The sequence below is a fragment of the Dysidea avara genome, chromosome 1, assembly GCF_963678975.1.
Source record: "Dysidea avara chromosome 1, odDysAvar1.4, whole genome shotgun sequence".
Lineage (NCBI taxonomy): Eukaryota > Metazoa > Porifera > Demospongiae > Dictyoceratida > Dysideidae > Dysidea > Dysidea avara.
Genome location: NC_089272.1, coordinates 58,923,358 through 58,944,093, shown reverse-complemented (window position 1 = coordinate 58,944,093; position 20,736 = coordinate 58,923,358). Strand labels below are relative to the sequence as shown.

Sequence of the window (20,736 nt, the reverse complement as noted above, 5' to 3'; positions counted from 1 at the left end):
TCTCAGAGGCATTGCAGCTGACGTACTGGTTTATTGGGGTAGAGCATGGACTAATGTTCAACATAATAATTGTAGGTGCCTTGGTTGTGGAATAGTGAAAAACACTATGATGCCTCATGTACATTTCTTGTGGAGTCTAAGTTTAGGCAGTGCCCATAGTAGTGGTTGATAATACCTGAGCTCCTCTACAGGTTGGTGGTTGATATTGCTGTATATTTGTTAATACAATCTAATCAAAAACAGCCAAGCTGTAAAAAAAGGTGCGGCCCCCATAAAGGCCATGGTGAAAAAAGATGTGAAATCCAAGGTGGCGGCCAAGAAATGGCTGTGATGGTAGGTTAATGGTTACATTTTAATAACAACAATTCAGGTGAATTTGGTGCCAAGACCAAGCGGCACAAAATTCACCTGAATTGCCATTATTAAAATGTAACCATTAACCTACGTACCATCACAGCCATTTCTTGGCCGCCACCTTGGATTTCACATCTTTTTTCACCATGGCCTTTATGGGGGCCGCACCTTTTTTTACAGCTTGGCTGTTTTTGATTAGATATCACTTCTTTTTGTATTTGTATACTGCAAAGCCAGCCTATGGCTGGCTTTGGGGCTTTTTTAACCCATGTGTTTTTTTCTTTACTACAGGAAGAAGAAAAGAACTTAAAGAAGAATTTTAGTACTTCAATTATTTTTGATTTTATTAGTAATTATACAAATTATATACATATATTTATTACATGCTCATTATTCCCCACAGGATTTTTTTTGCAGCTGATCTCTCTACTGGGTGACTTGAAATGTAGCTGAACTCTCTACATGATGGTTTCTTTGTAGCTGAACTCTCTACAAGGTGACTTTGTCCAGCTGATCTCTCTACGGGGTGATTTGTTTCTAGCTGAACTCTCTACAGGTGAATTGTTTGCAGCTAAACTCTCTACATGGTGGTTTCTTTGTAGCCGAACTCTCTACAAGGTAACTTATTCTCTGCAGGGTGATTTGTTGTAGTTGAATTCTCTACAAGGTGGTTTGTATGAGGCTGAACTCTCCACATGGCGGTTTCTTTGTAGCTGAACACTCTACAGAGTGATTTATTTGCAGCTGAACTCTCTACATGATGGTTTCTTTGTAACTGAACACTCTACAAGGTGACTTCTTCTAGCTGATCTTTCTACAGGGTGAATTGTTGTAGCTGAACTATCTACAAGGTAACTTCTTCTAGCTGATCTCTATACAGGGTGATTTGTTTGTAGTTGAATTCTGTACAGGTGGTTTCTTTGTAGCTGAACTCTGTACATGATGGTTTCTTTGTAGCTAAACTCTTTACAAGGTGACTTCTTCTATATAGCTGAACTCTCTACGGGGTAATTTCTTTGTAGCTGAACTCTCTATTATGATGGTTTCTTTGTAACTGAACTCTGTACATGGTGACTTCTTCTAGCTGATCTTTCTACTGGGTGATTTGTTTGCAGCTGAACTCTCTACATGGTGGTTTCTTTGTTGCTGAACTCTCTACAAGGTGAATTCTTCTACCTGATCTCTCTACAGGGTGATTTGTTTGTAACTGAACTCTGTACAAGTGCGTTTTTGTGGGTGATCTCACTGCAGGTTGATTTGTTTGTAGCTGAACTCACTAAAGGGTGATTCTGCTTGTAGCTGAACTCCTTGCATTGTATCTAGTTTCTAGCTGATCTCTCTACAGGGTGATTTGTTTGTAGCTGATCTCTCTACAAGTTGATTTGTGTGTAGCTGATCTCTCTGCAGGTTGATTAATTTGCAGCCGATCTCTCTACAAGGTAATTTGTTTGTAGCTGAACTGTCTATAAAGTGATTTATTTGTAGCTGATCTCTCTGCAGGTTGATTTGTTTTAGCTGAACTCTCTACAGGGTGATTTACTTGTAGCTGAACTCCTTACATTGTGACTAGTTTCTAGCTGATCTCTCTACAGGGTGATTTGTTTGTAGCTGATCTCTCTACAAGTTGATTTGTGTGTAGCTGATCTTTCTACAGGGTAATGTTTTTGTAGCTGAACTATGTACAAGGTGAACTCACTAAAGGGTGATTTGCTTGTAGCTGAACTCCTTACATTGTGTCCAGTTTCTAGCTGATCTCTCTACAGAGTGATTTGTTTGTAGCTGAACTCTCTATAAGGTGATTTATTTGTAGCTGAACTCCTTACATTGTGTGTAGTTTCTAGCTGATCTCTCTACAGGGTGATTTGTTTGTAAATGATCTCTCTACAAGTTGATTTGTGTGTAGTTGATCTCTCTGCAGGTTGATTTGTTTGTAGCCGATCTCTCTATAGGGTAATTTGTTTGTAGCTGAACTCTCTATAAGGTGATTTGTTTGTAGTTGATCTCTCTGCAGGTTGATTTGTTTTAGCTGAACTCTCTACAGGCTGATTTGTTTGTAGCCGATCTCTCAACAGGGTAATTTGTTTGTAGCTGAACTCTCTACAAGTTGATTTGTGTGTAGCTGATCTCTCTGCAGGTTGATTTGTTTGTAGCCGATCTCTCTACAGGGCAATTTGTTTGTAGCTGATCTCTCTACAGGGTGATTTTTTTGTAGCTGACCTCTCTTCAGGGTGATTTGTTTCTAGCTGATCTCTCTACAGGGTGATTTGTTTCTAGCTGATCTCTCTTCAGGGTGATTTGTTTCTAGCTGATCTCTCTACAGGGTGATTTTTTTGTAGCTGACCTCTCTTCAGGGTGATTTGTTTCTAGCTGATTGCTCTACAGGTTGGTTTGTTTGTAGATGAACTCTCTACAGGGTAATTTGCTTGTAGCTGAACTCCTTACTTTGTGTCTAGTTTGTAGCTGATCTCTCTACAGGGTGATTTGTTTGTAGCTGAACTCCTTACATTGTGTGTAGTTTGTAGCTGATCTCTCTACAGGGTGATTTGTTTGTAGTTGATCTCTGTAAAAGTTGATTTGTGTGTATATAGCTGATCTCTCTGCAGGTTGATTTGTTTGTAGCCGATCTCTCTACAGGTAATCTGTTTGTAGCTGAACTCTCTATAAGGTGATTTGTTTGTAGCTGATCTCTCTGCAGGTTGGTTTGTTTTAGCTGAACTCTCTACAGGGTGATTGCTTGTAGCTGAACTCCTTACATTGTGTCTAGTTTCTAGCTGATGTCTCTACAGGGTGATTTTTTGTAGCTGAACTCTCTTCAGGGTGATTTGTTTCTAGCTTATCTCTCTACAGGTAGATTTGTGTTGATTTGTTCATTGCTGATCGCTCTAAAGGTAATTGATTTGTTGCAGTTGAACACCCTGCAAAGTGTTTTGTTTGTAACTGATCACTCTAAAGGGTAATTTGTTTGTAGCTGAACTCTCTCCACAGTGACTTGTGTGTAGCTGAATTCTGTGTAACTGAATTCTCTAGAGAGTGACTTAATTGTAGCTGAATTCTCTACACAGTGCATGACTTGTTTATAGCTGAACTTTCTTCAGTGTGACTTGTAATGTTCTGAATCTCTATAGTGGTATATTTGCTTAACTCTCCACATGGTGACTGTGTTCTTGCTGAACTGTCTATAAGATTAACTGTTTGCAGCTGAACTCCCTACAGAATAACTTGTGATGTAATAAAATTCTATAATGGAGTAAATAAATTAGCCGAATGCTCTATTAGGGTGACTGTTCTATTAGAGTATCTCGATCTCGCATTTGCTACACGGAGTTGGCTTTCGAATCATAACTCAGTGGTTTGTAATCCGATTCTACTGTACTACTGCAAGGACTTTCTATGAAGATTATTCCAGCTATACACCGATTTTCAGCTCATTGCTCTAAGCGGTTTGCCTAGTAGGCGTGAAAACTAATACTTTTTTATTCATAAAAATCGATCGCGTAATTGTGACACAGGTTGGGTTTTGTGTCATATCTCCGTGGTCTTTATCTCGATTCCTTTCAAACCACCAAAAGGCACTCCTACGATGGTTAATCCATCTACATAGCAATTTTCAACTCATTCCATGAAGCGGTTTACCCTGTAGGCGTGACAACAAATCGATCTTGTTTTACGCGAATAATCGGTCATAACTCCTGAACCATTCATCAGATTTGTACCAAATTTGATGCTAGGATTCGCCTTTGGACTCCCTTTCTGTGTGCCAAATTTCAAGGCGATCGGAGCACGCGTTTGCTTGTTATAGCAATTTTTTGCAAGTGTGCGAAAAGACGAAGAAGAAGAAAAAAACGAAGAAAAAAAAAAACGAAACTTCGGCAGCTCGTATCTCGGAAATGGCTGGAGCGATTTCCTTCAAATTTGGAATGTAGACTCCCTTGGCTGGCGGGCAACTGTGTAGCAAATTTGGTTCCAATCAGATAAGTGATCACCGAGATACAAAGGTGTGAAAATGACGTTTTCGTTCTTCCTGTCAATATACTCACGGTGTGGCGCGCCGGCTTCTTGGGCCGCACGACACACTACCGTGTGTCTTGATACTTTTATGCGTGGGTGAGTGACTGACATTTTCTGATGCCTAGGCAAAGTAAAATCCCCTTTTGAAGCTTGCCTGATACAATCAACCACCATTTAAAAACTATCTAAATAGGAGGAAATTTAGCTGTTGGCTACCTGCACAGTGGATGCTCTGGAAGGTATGGAATTTGTGTAAAATATGTGAAAATTTGGTACACATAGCGTCAACCATTGGCGAGCTACAACACACTAAATACTTAAAACCGGCATTTTTTTGATACTTTTAAATAGGTGATAAGACTGGTTTTTCCAGACTGGGTCACATATAGATTTTTGGCTTTGCAAAAATACTTCAATAAAGTTATTGTACACTATAATTTTTAGATTTAGTACCTCGTGAATTTTTTGTAATTCTTCAATTACATTGCCACATACTGCTAAGGAAGCACTAAATTGTTGCTTTTAACAACATAATAATGCACAGAAATATCTTCTAAACTTTAATATAGTTGGACTATATATCATGTATTTTTCCGCAAATCCTCTTGACAAAGCCTCAAAACTGTTTTTCATTTTTGTTCGTACAGCTACATAGGGAACATGCCCCTATCAATAGGCTATTCCTGGTAGTCAACAAGGTATGCACCATTGTTTCTCAGTTGTTAAAACATGGAAGGTAATTAACGAAGTCTGAGAAGAGTTGCCACACCTGTATTTCAAACTATTGGAAAGAACCACCTCTGAGCAAAGTTCACCAGTTCAAAAGTTTTTTTTACAGATTTCAGGGGCGGATCCAGAGTTTGGAAAGAGGGTGCTGAAAAAAGTTGAAGAGCAAAAAAAAAAAAAAAAAGGTCGCAACAATAATAGCTAGTTATCCTTTACCAAATATATTATACCACGTATGTTATGTAAAATAAAATCCTATTTATAACTTCATAAGTAAGCTGCACTGCCTCATAAACGTTGTGACTGCTTTATTAGAGTAATTGACTGCTCTATTAGAGTATCTCGATCTTGTATGCAATTTCTTGAGGGGGGGGGGGGGGGGGGGCATTTGCCCCAAATGCTCCATCCTGGATCCGCCATTGGATTTTATTTCACGTTATAGTTTTACATGAAAGATGATCGTACCATCAATGATTTTTCTCACATGGGTGCACACATACAAACCAGGTGTGCACCGACAACCGGACTTTGGCTACTCGCCTGGTTTTAAAATAAAGTAGGGATCCAAGCAATAAAAAATAGTGAAACAAGAGTTAAACGATGGTATTATAGCATAGCTCAGTGGGAAAATCCTACATTGGAATGTTATAACAATATAATTTTATTCAATGCCAAAGTAGGACTTTTCCACTGAGCTATGCTGTAATGCTATCATTCATCTCTTGTTTCACTACTTTTTATTGCATAGATTCCTACTTCAATTTTAATTTTAATTAATATATATATATATGTTTTTTTTTTGTTATAACATACAGCTATACACATGTGACTGCATGTTCTATTAGGGTGACTGCTGTATTAGCGTACCTCGAGTCAGCCTTTCACCTACCAGGGGGTGTATCACCTACCAGGGGGTATATCACTGTTTCACATTTTAAATGTGTTAGCATTATGAATACAGTAATAATGAGGTGTGCATTCCATTGGTGACTCTGCACCTCTTCATTTGGCCTCCAGCCTTGTGACCATGGCCAGGCAGGCAAGTAGGCTGGCAGCAGATGAAAATTTGAGTTTCGGTGATTTTTTTAAATTCTATATAATATTATACCTGGCTGCCTGTAGAGTTTTCTTGCTTTTAATGCTGTATTTGGTGTTAGATTGTCTATAATTATTTCCATATAGGTGATTTTCATCATGTAAGATGTCTTGAGGATGATTTTTGGAGGACTCCTACTTAAACAGTACTTTAGATAAATGTAACTACGTATATTGCATGGTAAATATATGTGTGAATATTACGATGTCACTAACTTGATCACTAACTACATCAGTCACATCAACACCATTGGAGTATAACTCTTGAAGTTTTGTCACATCACCAGTACGAGCTGCTGTCTCTATCTTCATCATATCCTCCTACAGTGGCACCACCATTATGTAGTGAGAGGTAAGTAGCCATGTGACTGCCCAAAATAAATAACTTACACATAATAACATGTATGCATTGATATTCTGCACTGGAACAAAAAGCCATATAGCCTATCATAGACATAGCCTTTTAGAATCTGAAGTTATGAGTCATCTAAGTTAGTAAATTGGATGTGTGTGGAAGACCCCTTTTCACCAATCCAGTAATATTTGGCCAAACATATCACCTTAAAAACAGCCTCACAATAATTTCATGGTGCCTTGGCATTATTGGTTAGATCTAACCAAGTTTAAAAGTGCCTTCAGATCAACTTGGAATGCTTCCAACAGATTGCTACAATTTTTTTTTTAATTATTCAGTGGAATTTTCTGCCTAACTGGGTGTCTGATGCCTTCAAACAAGCATAACTTGATAACAGCTAAAGCTACAGAATTGATTTATTCTCTGTTTAATGTCACTTCAGCCGAACAGGTATCTTTGGCAAATGGCAGTATGTAAAGATACATGTTTCATGGACTTACTGTACCTGTGTCATATTACTAACAGTGCAAGGTGCTGATTTGCAGTAGCACCACACGATGGCTTCCCTAGCATTTGTAATGCATTGGAATGAGTTTTGCACATTGAGAATGGATTAATTGCAGAGGTCTTTCTCATAGTGTGCTTCATTTGTATCAGTGATAACGGGATGAATATATGCATAATGGCCACTTAGCTATTTCAGTAGCTGATAGTTGGGGTGCACTCGGATGAAAACAATAAGCCTGGCCCACCATTCTTTCTTCTAATGCATTTGGAATGCACAGGTTTGCCAGTCATAATAGCATTGTAAGAAAAGTAAGCAAACAGGTTTAAAAATTAGAATTTTAGATTTGATCAGAGATCGAGGAAATAAAAGTAATGAAATAAGGGAGATCACCTACACCTGAAGATATACGGACATTTAATTTCTAGTTCAGTCATGGATTTAGACTTAAGTAGGGTTAATGTTCACTAGCGACTTCTGTTGTTTCACTACTTTGTATTTTCTCTGATCAAACTTAAAAATTTCTAATTTCCTTGTAGCTACTTGTACCATAATATATGACTTAATGGTCATAAACACGGAATATTATGCACGCCTATCTACATGCTGCCATTATAAATATAAGCATGTCTACTGAACCATGTGGACAGTACACCGGTATTATGTGTCAACAGCAAGGAAATATTATGTGGGTATATCAATAACAATACTAGGCAGCATACATGTCACTAGCAGCAAATACAGTATCTCTCTGAGAATAAGGTGTTGTGGCGGTGTTATTGTTATGGTGGAGTGCAAATATGATACTAGGAGATGGGAGAGGATTGTAACACATGATGGTAACTCATCAAACAGCTGCAGCTTTCACCTTGTGCTACTGTGGATACACTAGTATTCTTATTAATGCACTGCTATTTCTATTATTGTCTCAGTTCTATGGATAATTACAGTAACTTGAGGCCACTGTCATTTTTAGCCTTAACTTTGTTTAAAGGTATTTGACTGTTGCATAGCTGAACTCTCCGAAGAGTGACCTGTTATGAACTCACTGGCAAACTCTCTCCAAGAAGACTTGTAATGTGGTATATCTCTCTTACAAGGAGGGAGACTTGTACATACTGTAGCTGAGCTAACATTCTCATGGCTGAATGCACTACACTAACTCTTTGCAAATGAACTCTCTACAGGGTAATCTGAAATAATATACCTTAACTCACTAAAAATGTTATTTGTTTGTGGTTGAATACTCTCCAGGATGACTTGTTAGTACCTGAACTCTCTACCCAGTGACTTTACTTGTATGTACTAACTTAGCTGAAATCTCAACAGAGTGAGTGGCCTGTTTGTAGCTAAACCTTTAGCAGGTTGACAACTTGACATAATTATATATGTGGGTGAACTTTCTACTGGGTGACTTACATATGTGTAGTTGACCTCTCTATAGGATGATTTGTTGTCTCTACTGGGTGACTTAAATGTTGCTGAGTTCTATAGAGTTAATTGTTGTAGCTGAACGTTCTAAAGAGTGACTCAATACTTGCTTAACTCTTTACAGGATGACTGGTAATGTAGCTGAATTCTCACCAAGGTGCACATGACTTGTAATGTAGCTGAACACTCTACAAGGAGACTACATAGTAATGTGTGTAGCTAAACCCTTCAGACTACTGACTTATAGCAGCTGAATTCTTAACAAGGTGAATTGTTTGCATTTGAATGCTCGACACTACAGTATGTTATGGAATTAACCTGTAGAGAATTTTTTAGCTACAAACTAGTTACTCTATCACAGCGATAGCTAAACTCTCTACAGAGTGACTTGTTATGTAGCCCAAGTGACTTATTATGTAATCTAATAGAGTGACTTGATGATACATTGACTACATGTACTATAATATCCACCTACTGTATCAATGCATTGTCCCATTACCTCTCTTGGGAATATGGAGTTATGGTGGGGACTTGACTCACCTGAATATTAAATGCCTCACAGTATACTGTACATGTAGTATACTATAGCACAAACCTAGCCAACTATCAGCCCCCGTTGCAACACACGTTCAGAGATTTAATATTGTATAGAAAATATGCATAATAGTAACACAAAGCACTTGGATGCTTAACAAATAGTTGCCAATTGCCCCCACCTATGCCAAAGAAAATGGGGGTAGTGAGGCAACATATTGATTAACTCATTAGAGTACATATTTTAATTCTGCTCCTGCAACAACATTGTTGATTTTCACATTGTAAACTCAGTTGCTATTACTTCAATTCTTCTGTATCACACTACTATCACCAGTGGCCTTTCTATGATGATAAATCCATCAAGGTACGTACATACCCATTTTTAGCTTATTTCTCTATGTGGTTTGCCTGGTAGGTGCATGTGATAATTAAATGCCTTATTTTGCATGAAGGCTGACTGCTCAATTATTATGTACAATTTGTTTCACACCTCATGGTCTTTATCTTGATTCCTTTCAAACTATATACCAAAGGTACAAGTATTCCTACAATTTTTAATGTATCTACGAACCAATTTTCAACTGATTGGAAACAAATTGAATCTTTTCTTCCATGAATAATTGGTCATACCCCCTATAGTTTTAGTCAGATTTGCACCAAACTTGGCACTGCCTTTTGGCCCTTTAATTTCAGCTTGAGTGGATAATACATCTGTGTCTAATGAATTTATATATTTTAGGCTTTATGGTGTGAAAACACCAAGGTCTGTTGGCAGCAACCAACAAACATAATGTAGTATTATTTTCAAAACATGCAAAAGATGTTGATGAGCATATAAAATCAATGTATATAATTAGTTATTACTATTACTATGACCAAACCTTACAAACATACATTACTGTATCTACTCTTTAAACCTGATTTTCATAGCATAAAGAATGCATTCCATCTAATGGCAACATACACAAAATAGGGTTATTTATACTCCTTGCAGTTACTCAATCTCTAGAAAAGGTGTTAAAATTGGAGACCTATAATTTTGATATTAAGCCAGCATTTTAGGCACAGGCCTATGAGCTGTTCTAACATGTGGGAAAAACCATTGAAAATTTTGTGTTTCATTTGGATAGGAATCACTGGGCTATATACATATGTGTGAAATAGTATTTTCTTCATGTCAATACTGTACCCATGGTGTGGCATGACTGGCTTCTTGGGTCACACAACACACTTTCATGTGTCTTATATTACACTTATAGCTAGCTACTAGCCAAACTTTACAAGCATTGTCTTTGTGGCTTTCTATCTTTAGTACTGTAGCTATTGGTTTTAAAGTGCATGCAAGACACATCAGGCATCATTGAGGAATTAAATGTAACAGCATTACAACAGCATTACAGTGCAAAAGATTGAGCTAATCTAATAGAGCAGTCACCTAAAATAAATGTCATTAATCACATTATAGGGATGTTACAGTAGTTACAAAGCAAACCATTAAATGTATAACAGTTTTGGCTGTATACAGCTGTACCTTGCAAAGGCGACGTTTCTTAGGTGGCGGCAGCTCTTCATGCTCTTCTTCTTTACCCTGAAATTTATGCAATTAAATGTATTTATAATGATATAATTATTATATATATATGTAAATTACAGTGTATGAATAACCATAATAGTAAACCTGATCGAAGTCTCTTTGAAGTACCTTCGCATGCACATAATTCTAACATATTTGTAAAGAAGCTGCATTACATATCTCTGCACCTTAACCACTTTACTACTGCCATTTATAAACATTGCATTATAAAGGATCTATTTATCCCCCAATCTCAGGGATGTAATCTTTGTCACATATCCATAACACTATAAAGTCGGGAGTTATCGGCTTACATAAACATATGGTTAAGTGTTTATTGAAATAAATTATGCTGATTAATATTTCAGTGAAACATAATTGTGACTGTCTCTGGGAAAACCGGTCTTATCGCCCATTTAAAAGTATCGAGAAACGTCGGTTTTAAATATTCTGTGTGTTGTAGCCGGTTGTAGCTGGCCAATGGTGGTAGCTACGCATACCAAATTTTCACACGTTTCACAACAATTTCTTACCTTCCTGATCATCCACTGAAGAAGTAGTCAACAGCTAAGTTTCCCACCATTTTAGATAGTTTTTAAACCGAGGTTGTCTGTATCAGGCGAGCTCCAGAAGGGGTGAGAGGCGGGGGCCCTGGAAGGCGGGCAAGATGGTGTTCAAAAATTGAAACGAGACGTGCTAGGATGAATTAGGCCATGTTATAGGCCATTCAGGGCTCAGAACTGGCTAAAATGAAAGGAAATTTACAGCACAGGTCATTGTCCAACACCACAGAGCTGTACAGCCACACACAGCCATCTCCTGGTCGGCCAGGGCTCCATCAAGACCCCAGACCACTCGTACGGCTCGCCACTGTGCTCTAGAAAAGCAGCCAGCAAAAGCAGACCACTTTACTCTGGTCGACTGTGGCAGTGAAACTTGATAGTGCATTCATTAAGCTTTGTGTTTGTGTGAAAAAATCAAACTTCCTGTCTTGGGCGATAAGAACGGTTTTCGTAGATCCAGTCACAATTTAGCATGTATATACTTATTGAGTTGCATTTACAATCTTGCAATCTTTGTTAACTTTTCGTGGTAGTGTGATCTTGTACAGAGTTTAGACCCTTTGGCGAGTTTGCAGTATTCCTTTGGGAGAAAAAACACAAAGCAATGTATGCGTAATCACATCTTGTTTCTCCGTGTCAATTATTCCAATGGTGTGGTGTGCTGGTTTTCTTGGCTGCATAACATGCTATGTGTGTCTTGATGAATGGTTTGCATTGGATTAAATATATTATGTATATAGAATGTCTCCTTTCAGAATAACTGTGTGAACCTGAAACAAATAAAATGATTCTTCCTACATGTAAGTATTATTTTCAAAGCTCGTATATCTAAATTGGGGGTGGTAAGACAAGCAAAACGAAAAAGTTATCATTATTGGTTGTCTTTTGCAACTATACCTGCATGGAATTCACTTTCTGCTTCTTGTAATTTTCAGCCATTACCAGAGGAGTCTTCCCATTCTACATGTACAGTAATTTAATACATACTGTATCTATGTAAACAAATAAAATGATGATGTAATACACATTTTATCACATGATTCACGAAACGTTAGTATGATATATACACATTGGGAAATGATTTTGCATGTATGTATATAATATCACTTTAAAATCAAAGGATATATATGGACATATAGTACTATCAAATACAAGTTCAGTTTCAAATGCAAGTGCTCTGCGGTGATGCTCTACCTACGTACCTCTTTTGTCCACTTTGCTATGTGACTTATATTTTTACCAGTGACAGAGGAAGTATTTTAGGTGAGGGGCTAACTGAAGTATAGAATTTCTGGCAGAAGGGGGGATTAGGGGCTGTCCTGGGGGCACAGCCCCCAAAGGCTGTAGTCATTATTATTGGTTTTAGTGGTGTCTCAAATTTCACCAGAATCAATTTATGGAGATGCAACTTGAAACATTTTACAAACCCATTTAGTTGTAAGTGTTTGAAACAGGCTATTTGAACTGAATAAAAAGTAGTTCTGGAAAAGTTTATTAGCAGGAAAACGTTCTTGCTTTTAGATTACTTTTTAAGTAAATGTTCCTATTTATAAAGTGTCTGACTGCTCTATTAGGGTATTTAATGTTCTATTGCAATATATCAAACTTTTCTCACAGTTTTCAGCCACAATCAAACAAGGAGAATTTTGACAATCTTATTCTGAGGGGGCTTATGACTGATGGAGCCTTAGGATTGACTTCAGCACCCCTCCTTTCTGCTGCCTACGTTTGTGACAGTTCTTACTGTACTTGAACAGTAGTACAGTATCTGAATGTACAATGTTGCTTTATAAGCGCACACAAAACAATGAATTCATTCTGCCATTTAATGTGCTAACAGATATTTACTTGAATACAGACAGAGGTGTCAGGCTACAAAGACTTATACCATTCAAAAAATCTAAATGAAAATGATCTTGATTTGTGGAATAATGAGAACTTGTATATTGTCTTGGTAGTCATATTGTAACTGCACTGGCTCACCTTATCCTCCTTGTTAACATCTCCACCACTAGCTACCAGTAGATCAAAAATATCACTGTGTCCATATCTAGCAGCATAGTGCAGTGGGGTCCTCTTATTGTACTGTATAACATATTAACATTATGTATAATGAATGCTATAATTTATTATGGCATAACCATGCAGTATATAAAATAAATTATACAAAATGTCAATGGTGTTGTATGTATTAAGTCCAATTAACCAGCGCTCCTACTATTAGTGGGATTTACTGTACATGATCATTAAACTACCGTATAATGTTCAAAGTCACAAATATTTCCACCACAACAGAATGGTAACAAGCAATAGTGTCCCATAACAGTGCAGGTGATCATCAAAACACATGGTAGTGCATTATGCAGCCAAGAAAGTTGGCACAGCACACTGTGGTTATATTGACAGAAAAAAAATGTTGATTTTTACAGTTTCATGCATGCATAGCTTTTTGACCCCACCTTTAAAGTACACCATTTTTACAATATAGCTGTCCACCAAGTAAAATAGCTAGGCCAAACAGCAAATTAACTCCAGCCATTCACAAGATGAGTATGGTGAAAGTTATTTTTCTTCATTTTTTTAAAAAATTCTCAAGACTCTTTATGCAAAGGCCAAGATTTTTCTTATTCTTTCGGCACATTTCACATTATTGTTATAAAATATAAGTGTGTATCTTGAATTGATTGCCTTGAAATCTGGCACATAAAGATAGACAGTGCATAAAGATGATTATGCATGTATTATGAACTTAATAAATAAAGATTTACCAGGCTTCAAAGCAGGGGTCTGAGTCAAATATGCTCAAAATTTTGCCCAAAATACTTTCAGGAATTACCTAAATTTTCACTTATTATCCTCTTCAGTGTTCCCATTAAGTTGCATTATGCTCCTAGGTTAGCAACATTAATTTTCTTGCAATTATTTTGAAACATTCTAATCAGTGAATGAATGCTCTATTTCACTACAAAGTGACTGCTCTATTAGAGATATTCAGTCCTAGGAGCTATGTAAAATGTATTTTGAATGCTCTGTTGCACTTTTCAGTTTCCACTGATTGTCCTAGCCACCTATTTTCATGGAATTAAGCTCCATAATTTAAAATATCCAACTAATATTATGCTAGCATTATGCTGGGATAGTGGTCCAACCGATTATTATGCGGGCATATTTGATGCAGGCCTAGCAGGGACCTGTACTCTGAACATGCAAATCCTTAACCACTGGTCCACTGTTACCAGCTTATCGCAACTGTTCACTTCACTAATTTGCACTTAATTGATCACAAATCTAGCTTAAATCAACTTACAGATCATCCATTATTATTTTCAACATTTTATATGCACTGAGAGTGTTCTATTTACTTACCCCCTCCCTCCTATCCAAAGGTGTACCATAAAAATGTGATCCGATTTTGGAAAATCAGTTTTAATGTCACATTTGAAATACATAGAAATCTACACTTAGTCACCACTAAAGCACTTATGCACCTGATAAAATATTATTTCACATAATTTCTTGTAATTCAGGGTACTGACTACTGATTTATTCAAGTAGAAGTTTGTAATACCTTATTTTAATCATAATGAAATATTCCAGCTGTACAAAGTGACATTAAGGCTGATTTTTCAAAATCCAGTCACACATGTTGATGCTATACCATATACTGTAATCAGTGTTACTTTTTTTGCTTTCCTCCTTGCATCTGGTTGCTTCATCTACTGATTTATCAGAACATAGGTATTGACAGAATATTTATTTTATACTCCCGTGTGCACTGATTTGTTGTGTAGCCTGCTCCTGAAGTACTGTTACAGTAGTTTTTCAGAGTCCAAAATCCAGTAAAATGTTAGCTTGTACCACCTTTAAAATTTTCTAGCCAAATACTGGTGCCTAATTATTAAGAATTATTTTTTATGTGGTGCTACAAAGACCAACATTTTTAAAAATTATACATGTAAATTTCTCCTTCCCCTTAGCATCTATCTGCACTCTTGTAAAAAAATGCTGCCCTTTGTAGTGAAATTTCAGACCCACCAATGGCAAAAATTCTAGAACATTCTATCTATGCAAAAGCAAATAAGCTGTTAAAAAGACATAGCCTTCAAAAGCCTAGGAGAAAGAGCTGTAAAATCAAAGATGGCAGCCAAGAAACATTGCAATGATATACTAATGCCAATCAATTTTAATAACGCACACGCACTTGATTGGTAGGCCTGCGCCTATTATGCCAGCATAATCTTGAGAATAATAGGCCACCAATTTCGTGAGAATAATTCCGGAATAATAGGATGGTTACAGGCATAATTTTAGAATCTAATCAAAAACAGCCAAGCTGTAAAAAATGGTGCGGCCCCCAAAAAGGCCATGGTGAAAAAAGATGTGAAATCCAAGGTGGCGGCCAAGAAATGGCTGTGATGGTAGGTTAATGGTAAAACTTTTAATAATGACAATTCAGGTGAATTTGATGCCAAGACCAAGTGGCACAAAATTCACCTGAATTGTCGTTATTAAAATTTTTACCATTAACCTACCATCACAGCCATTTCTTGGCCGCCACCTTGGATTTCACATCTTTTTTCACCATGGCCTTTTTGGGGGCCGCACCATTTTTTACAGCTTGGCTGTTTTTGATTAGATATCACTTCTTTTTGTATTTGTATACTGCAAAGCCAGCCATATTGGGGCTTTTTTAACCCATGTGTTTTTTTATTTACCACAGGAAGAAGAAAAGAACTTATAGAAGATTTTTAATACTTCAATTATTTTTGATTTTATTAGTAAATATACAAATTATATACATATATTTATTACATGCCCATTATTCTCCACAGGATATTTTTTAGCAGCTGATCTCTCTACTGGGTGACTTAAAATATAGCTGAACTATATACAGGATGGTTTCTTTGTAGCTGAACTCTCTACAAGATAAATTCTTCTAGCTGATTTCTCTACAGGGTGATTTGTTTCTAGCTGAACTCTCTACAGGTTATTTGTTTGCAGCTAAACTCTCTACATCCATGGTGGTTTCTTTGTATCTGAACTCTCTACAAGGTGACTTCTTCTAGCTGAACTCTCTACAGGGTGATTTCTTTGTAGCTGAACTCTCCACATGATGGTTTCTTTGCAGCTGAACTCTCTACAAGGTGACCTCTTCTAGCTGATCTCTCTACAGGGTGATTTGTTTCTAGCTGAACTCTCTACAGGTGATTTGTTTGCAGCTAAACTCTCTACATGGTGCTTTCTTTGTAGCTGAACTATCTACATGATGGTTTCTTTGTAGCTGAACTCTCTACAAAGTGACTTCTTCTAGCTGAACTCTCTACAGGGTGATTTCTTTGTAGCTGAACTCTCCACATGATGATTTCTTTGTAGCTGAACTCTCTACAAGGTGACCTCTTCTAGCTGATCTCTCTACAGGGTGATTTGTTTCTAGCTGAACTATCTACAGGTGATTTATTTGCTGCTAGACTCTCTGCATGGTGCTTTCATTGTAGCTGAACTCTCTACATGACGGTTTCTTTGTAGCTGAACTCTCTACAAGGTGACTTCTTCTAGCTGAACTCTCTACAGGTGATTTGTTTGTAGCTAAACTCTCTACATGGTGCTTTCTTTGTAGCTGAACTCTCTACATAACGGTTTCTTTGTAGCTGAACTCTCTACAAGGTGACCTCTTCTAGCTGATCTCTCTACAGGGTGATTTGTTTCTAGCTGAACTCTCTACAGGTGATTTGTTTGCAGCTAAACTCTCTACATGGTGCTTTCTTTGTAGCTGAACTCTCTACATGATGGTTTCTTTGTAGCTGAACTCTCTACAAAGTGACTTCTTCTAGCTGAACTCTCTACAGGTGATTTGTTTGCAGCTAAACTCTCTACATCCATGGTGGTTTCTTTGTAGCTGAACTCTCTACATGATGGTTTCTTTGTAGCTGAACTCTCTACAAGGTGACTTCTTCTAGCTGAACTCTCTACAGGGTGATTTCTTTGTAGCTGAACTCTCCACATGATGATTTCTTTGTAGCTGAACTCTCTACAAGGTGACCTCTTCTAGCTGATCTCTCTACAGGGTGATTTGTTTCTAGCTGAACTATCTACAGGTGATTTGTTTTCTGCTAAACTCTCTGCATGGTGCTTTCATTGTAGCTGAACTCTCTACATGACGGTTTCTTTGTAGCTGAACTCTCTACAAGGTGACTTCTTCTAGCTGAACTCTCTACAGGTGATTTGTTTGTAGCTAAACTCTCTACATGGTGCTTTCTTTGTAGCTGAACTCTCTACATAACGGTTTCTTTGTAGCTGAACTCTCTACAAGGTGACCTCTTCTAGCTGATTTCTCTACAGGGTGATTTGTTTCTAGCTAAACTCTCTACAGGTTATTTGTTTGCAGCTAAACTCTCTACATCCATGGTGGATTCTTTGTAACTTAACTCTCTACATGATGGTTTCTTTGTAGCTGAACTCTCTACAACGTGACTTCTTTTAGCTGATCCCTCTACAGGGCGATTTGTTTGTTGTTGAATTCTCTACATGGTGGTTTCTTTGTAGCTGAACTCTCTACATGATGGTTTCTTTGTAGCTGAACTCTCTACAAGGTAACTTCTTCTGGCTGAGCTCTATACAGAGTGATTTGTTTGCAGCTGAATTCTCTACATGATGGTTTCTTTGTAGCTGAACTCTCTACAAGGTGACTTCTTCTAGCTGAACTCTCTACAGGGTGATTTCTTTGTAGCTGAACTATTTAGGTGGTGATTTCTTTGTAGCTGAACTCTCTCCGAGGTGACCTCTTCTAGCTGATCTCTCTACAGGGTGATTTGTTTCTAGCTGAACTCTCTACAGGTGATTTGTTTGCAGCTAAACTCTCTACATGGTGCTTTCTTTGTAGCTGAACTCTCTACATGACGGTTTCTTTGTAGCTGAACTCTCTACAAGGTAACTTCTTCTAGCTGATCCCTCTACAGGGCGATTTGTTTGTTGTTGAATTCTCTACACGGTAATTTGTTTGAGGCTGAACTCTCTACATGGCAGTTTCTTTGTAGCTGAACTCTCTACAAGGTGACTTTTTCTAGCTGAACTCTATACAGAGTGATTTTTTTGCAGCTGAAATCTCTACATGATGGTTTCTTTGTAGCTAAATTCTCTATAAGGTGACCTCTTCTATAGCTGAACTCTTTACATAGTGTCTAGTTTCTAGCTGATCTCTCTACAGGGTGATTTGTGTGCAGCTGAAATCTCTACAGGGTGATTTGCTTGTAGCTGAACTCCTTACATTGTGTCTAGTTTCTAGCTGATCTCCACAGTGTGATTTGTTTGTAGCTGATCTCTCTACAAGTTGATTTGTGTGTAGCTGATCTCTCTGCAGGTTGATTTGTTTGTAACTGATCTCTCTACAGGGCAATTTGTTTGTAGCTGAACTCTCTATAAGGTGATATGATCTCTCTGCAGGTTGATTTGTTTGTAGCTGAACTCTCTAAAGGGTGATTTGTTTGTAGCTGAACTCCTTACATTGTGTCTAGTCTCTAGCTGGTCTCTCTACAGGGTGATTTGTTTGTAGCTGATCTCTCTGCAGGTTGATTTATTTGTAGCTGAAGTCTCTACAGGGTGATTTGTTTCTAGCTGATCTCTCTACAGGGTGATTTTTTGTAGCTGATCTCTCTGCAAGTTGATTTGTTTGTAGTCAATCTCTCTACAGGGTAATCTGTTTGTAGCTGAACTGTCTATAAGGTGATTTGTTTGTAGCTGATCTCTCTGCAGGTTGATTTGTTTTAGCTGAACTCTCTACAGGGTGATTTGTTTGTAGCTGATCTCTCTGCAGGTTGATTTGTTTGTAGCTGAAGTCTCTACAGGGTGATTTGTTTCTAGCTGATCTCTCTACAGGGTGATGTTTTGTAGCAGACCTTTCTTCAGGGTGATTTGTTTCTAGCTGATCGATCTACAGGTTGATTTGTTTGTAGCTGAAATCTCAACAGGGTGTATTGCTAGTAGCTGAACTCCTTACATTGTGTCTAGTTCCTAGATGATCTCTCTACAGGGTGATTTGTTTGTAGTTGATCTCTCTGCACATTTCTTTGTTTGTAGCTGAACTCTCTACAGGGTGATTTGTTTCTAGCTGATCTCTCTACAAGTTGATTTGTGTGTAGCTGATCTCTCTGCAAGTTGATTTGTTTGTAGTCGATCTCGCTACAGGGTAATTTGTTTGTAGCTGAACTGTCTATAAGGTGATATGTTTGTAGCTGATCTCTCTGCAGGTTGATTTGTTTTAGCTGAACTCTCTACAGGGTGATTTGTTTCTAGCTTATCTCTCTACAGGTTGATTTGTGTGTAACTGATCTCTACAAGCTGATTTGTTTGTAGCTGATCTCTCTACAGGGTGATTTGTTTCTAGCTGATCTCTCTACAAGTTAATTTGTGTGTAGCTGATCTCTCTGTAAGTTGATTTGTTTGTAGTCGATCTCTCTACAGGTTAATTTGTTTGTAGCTGAACTGTCATAAGGTGATATGTTTGCAGCTGATCTCTCTGCAGGTTGATTTGTTTTAGCTGAACTCTCTACAGGGTGATTTGTTTCTAGCTTATCTCTCTACAGGTTGATTTGTGTGTAACTGATCTCTCTACAAGCTGATTTGTTTGTAGCTGATCTCTCTACAAGATAATTTGTTTGTAGCTGAACTCTCTGCACAGTGATTTGTGTGTAGCTGAATTCTCTAGAGAGTAATTTAATTGTAGGTGAACTCTCTACAGGGTGCATGACTTGTTTATAGCTGAACTTCAGTGCTGGTCACTGTAAAGTGTTAATAATAATAAAAAAATAAAATAAAAACTCTCTTCAGTGTGACTTGTAATGTTCTGAATCTCTACAGTGATATAATTGTAGCTTAATTCTCCACAGTGTGACTTGCTTCTTGCTGAACTGTCTATAAGATTAACTGTTTGCAGCTGAACTCCCTACAGAATAAGTTGTAATGTAATAGAATTCTATAATGGAGTAAATAAATTAGCTGAATGCTCTATTAGGGTGACTTTTTTTTTTTTTTATTTATTTATTTATTTTTTTTTTTTATTCATTTATTTTTTTTTAACCATCAGAATAATGATGAAATGACAAAATTACATACAGAGCCTCGGACACATGCGACTACAAAGATAAGATCCGCGTAGGCATGGCAAGGATACATACAAAAATAATTAACTACAAAACTTAACTTAAAGTGTCCAGGTTGGATTACTACGTGCATAAAAGATTCTCTGAGAGGAAGTTATAGCCACAGCAGCTGCTCTATCAAGCAATGCTTTCGTCTTGGAAAAACTCAGATTTGAAACTCTTTTCATAGATGTTACTGTCTCTGTAAGGTAATGGCCAAGGCAACCAATTTCAACTGTGTGGTAATGACTAACAAAACCCAAGCGGTCAAGCTCAGCAATAATTTGCAGATATTCTGGCTTCTCCTGCTTACGTTCTCGTGCAGCAGAAAGGTCAGCACGAGAATTAAATGGGCAGGTAAGTTCCAGAAGTACAACAGATTTCATTTCTGCATTATATATAACAATGTCAAGTCGGTGAGAACACACTAGTACAGCAGGGGGAATGGTGGCAGG

General features: G+C 37.5%; 1 protein-coding gene across 1 annotated transcript in view; it reads right to left on the bottom strand.

The window, feature by feature from the left end:
• Positions 1–20,736, bottom strand: part of LOC136238102 (uncharacterized) — a 123,531-nt gene that overhangs the window by 81,068 nt on the left and 21,727 nt on the right. Inside the window, exons 4-7 of the mRNA XM_066028434.1 lie at positions 13,131–13,232; positions 12,045–12,107; positions 10,543–10,599; positions 6,400–6,504 (exon numbers count right to left, since the gene is read on the bottom strand). Of these exons, the coding sequence (XP_065884506.1) occupies positions 6,400–6,504; positions 10,543–10,599; positions 12,045–12,107; positions 13,131–13,232 (327 nt within the window). The remainder of the gene's footprint in view (positions 1–6,399; positions 6,505–10,542; positions 10,600–12,044; positions 12,108–13,130; positions 13,233–20,736) is intronic.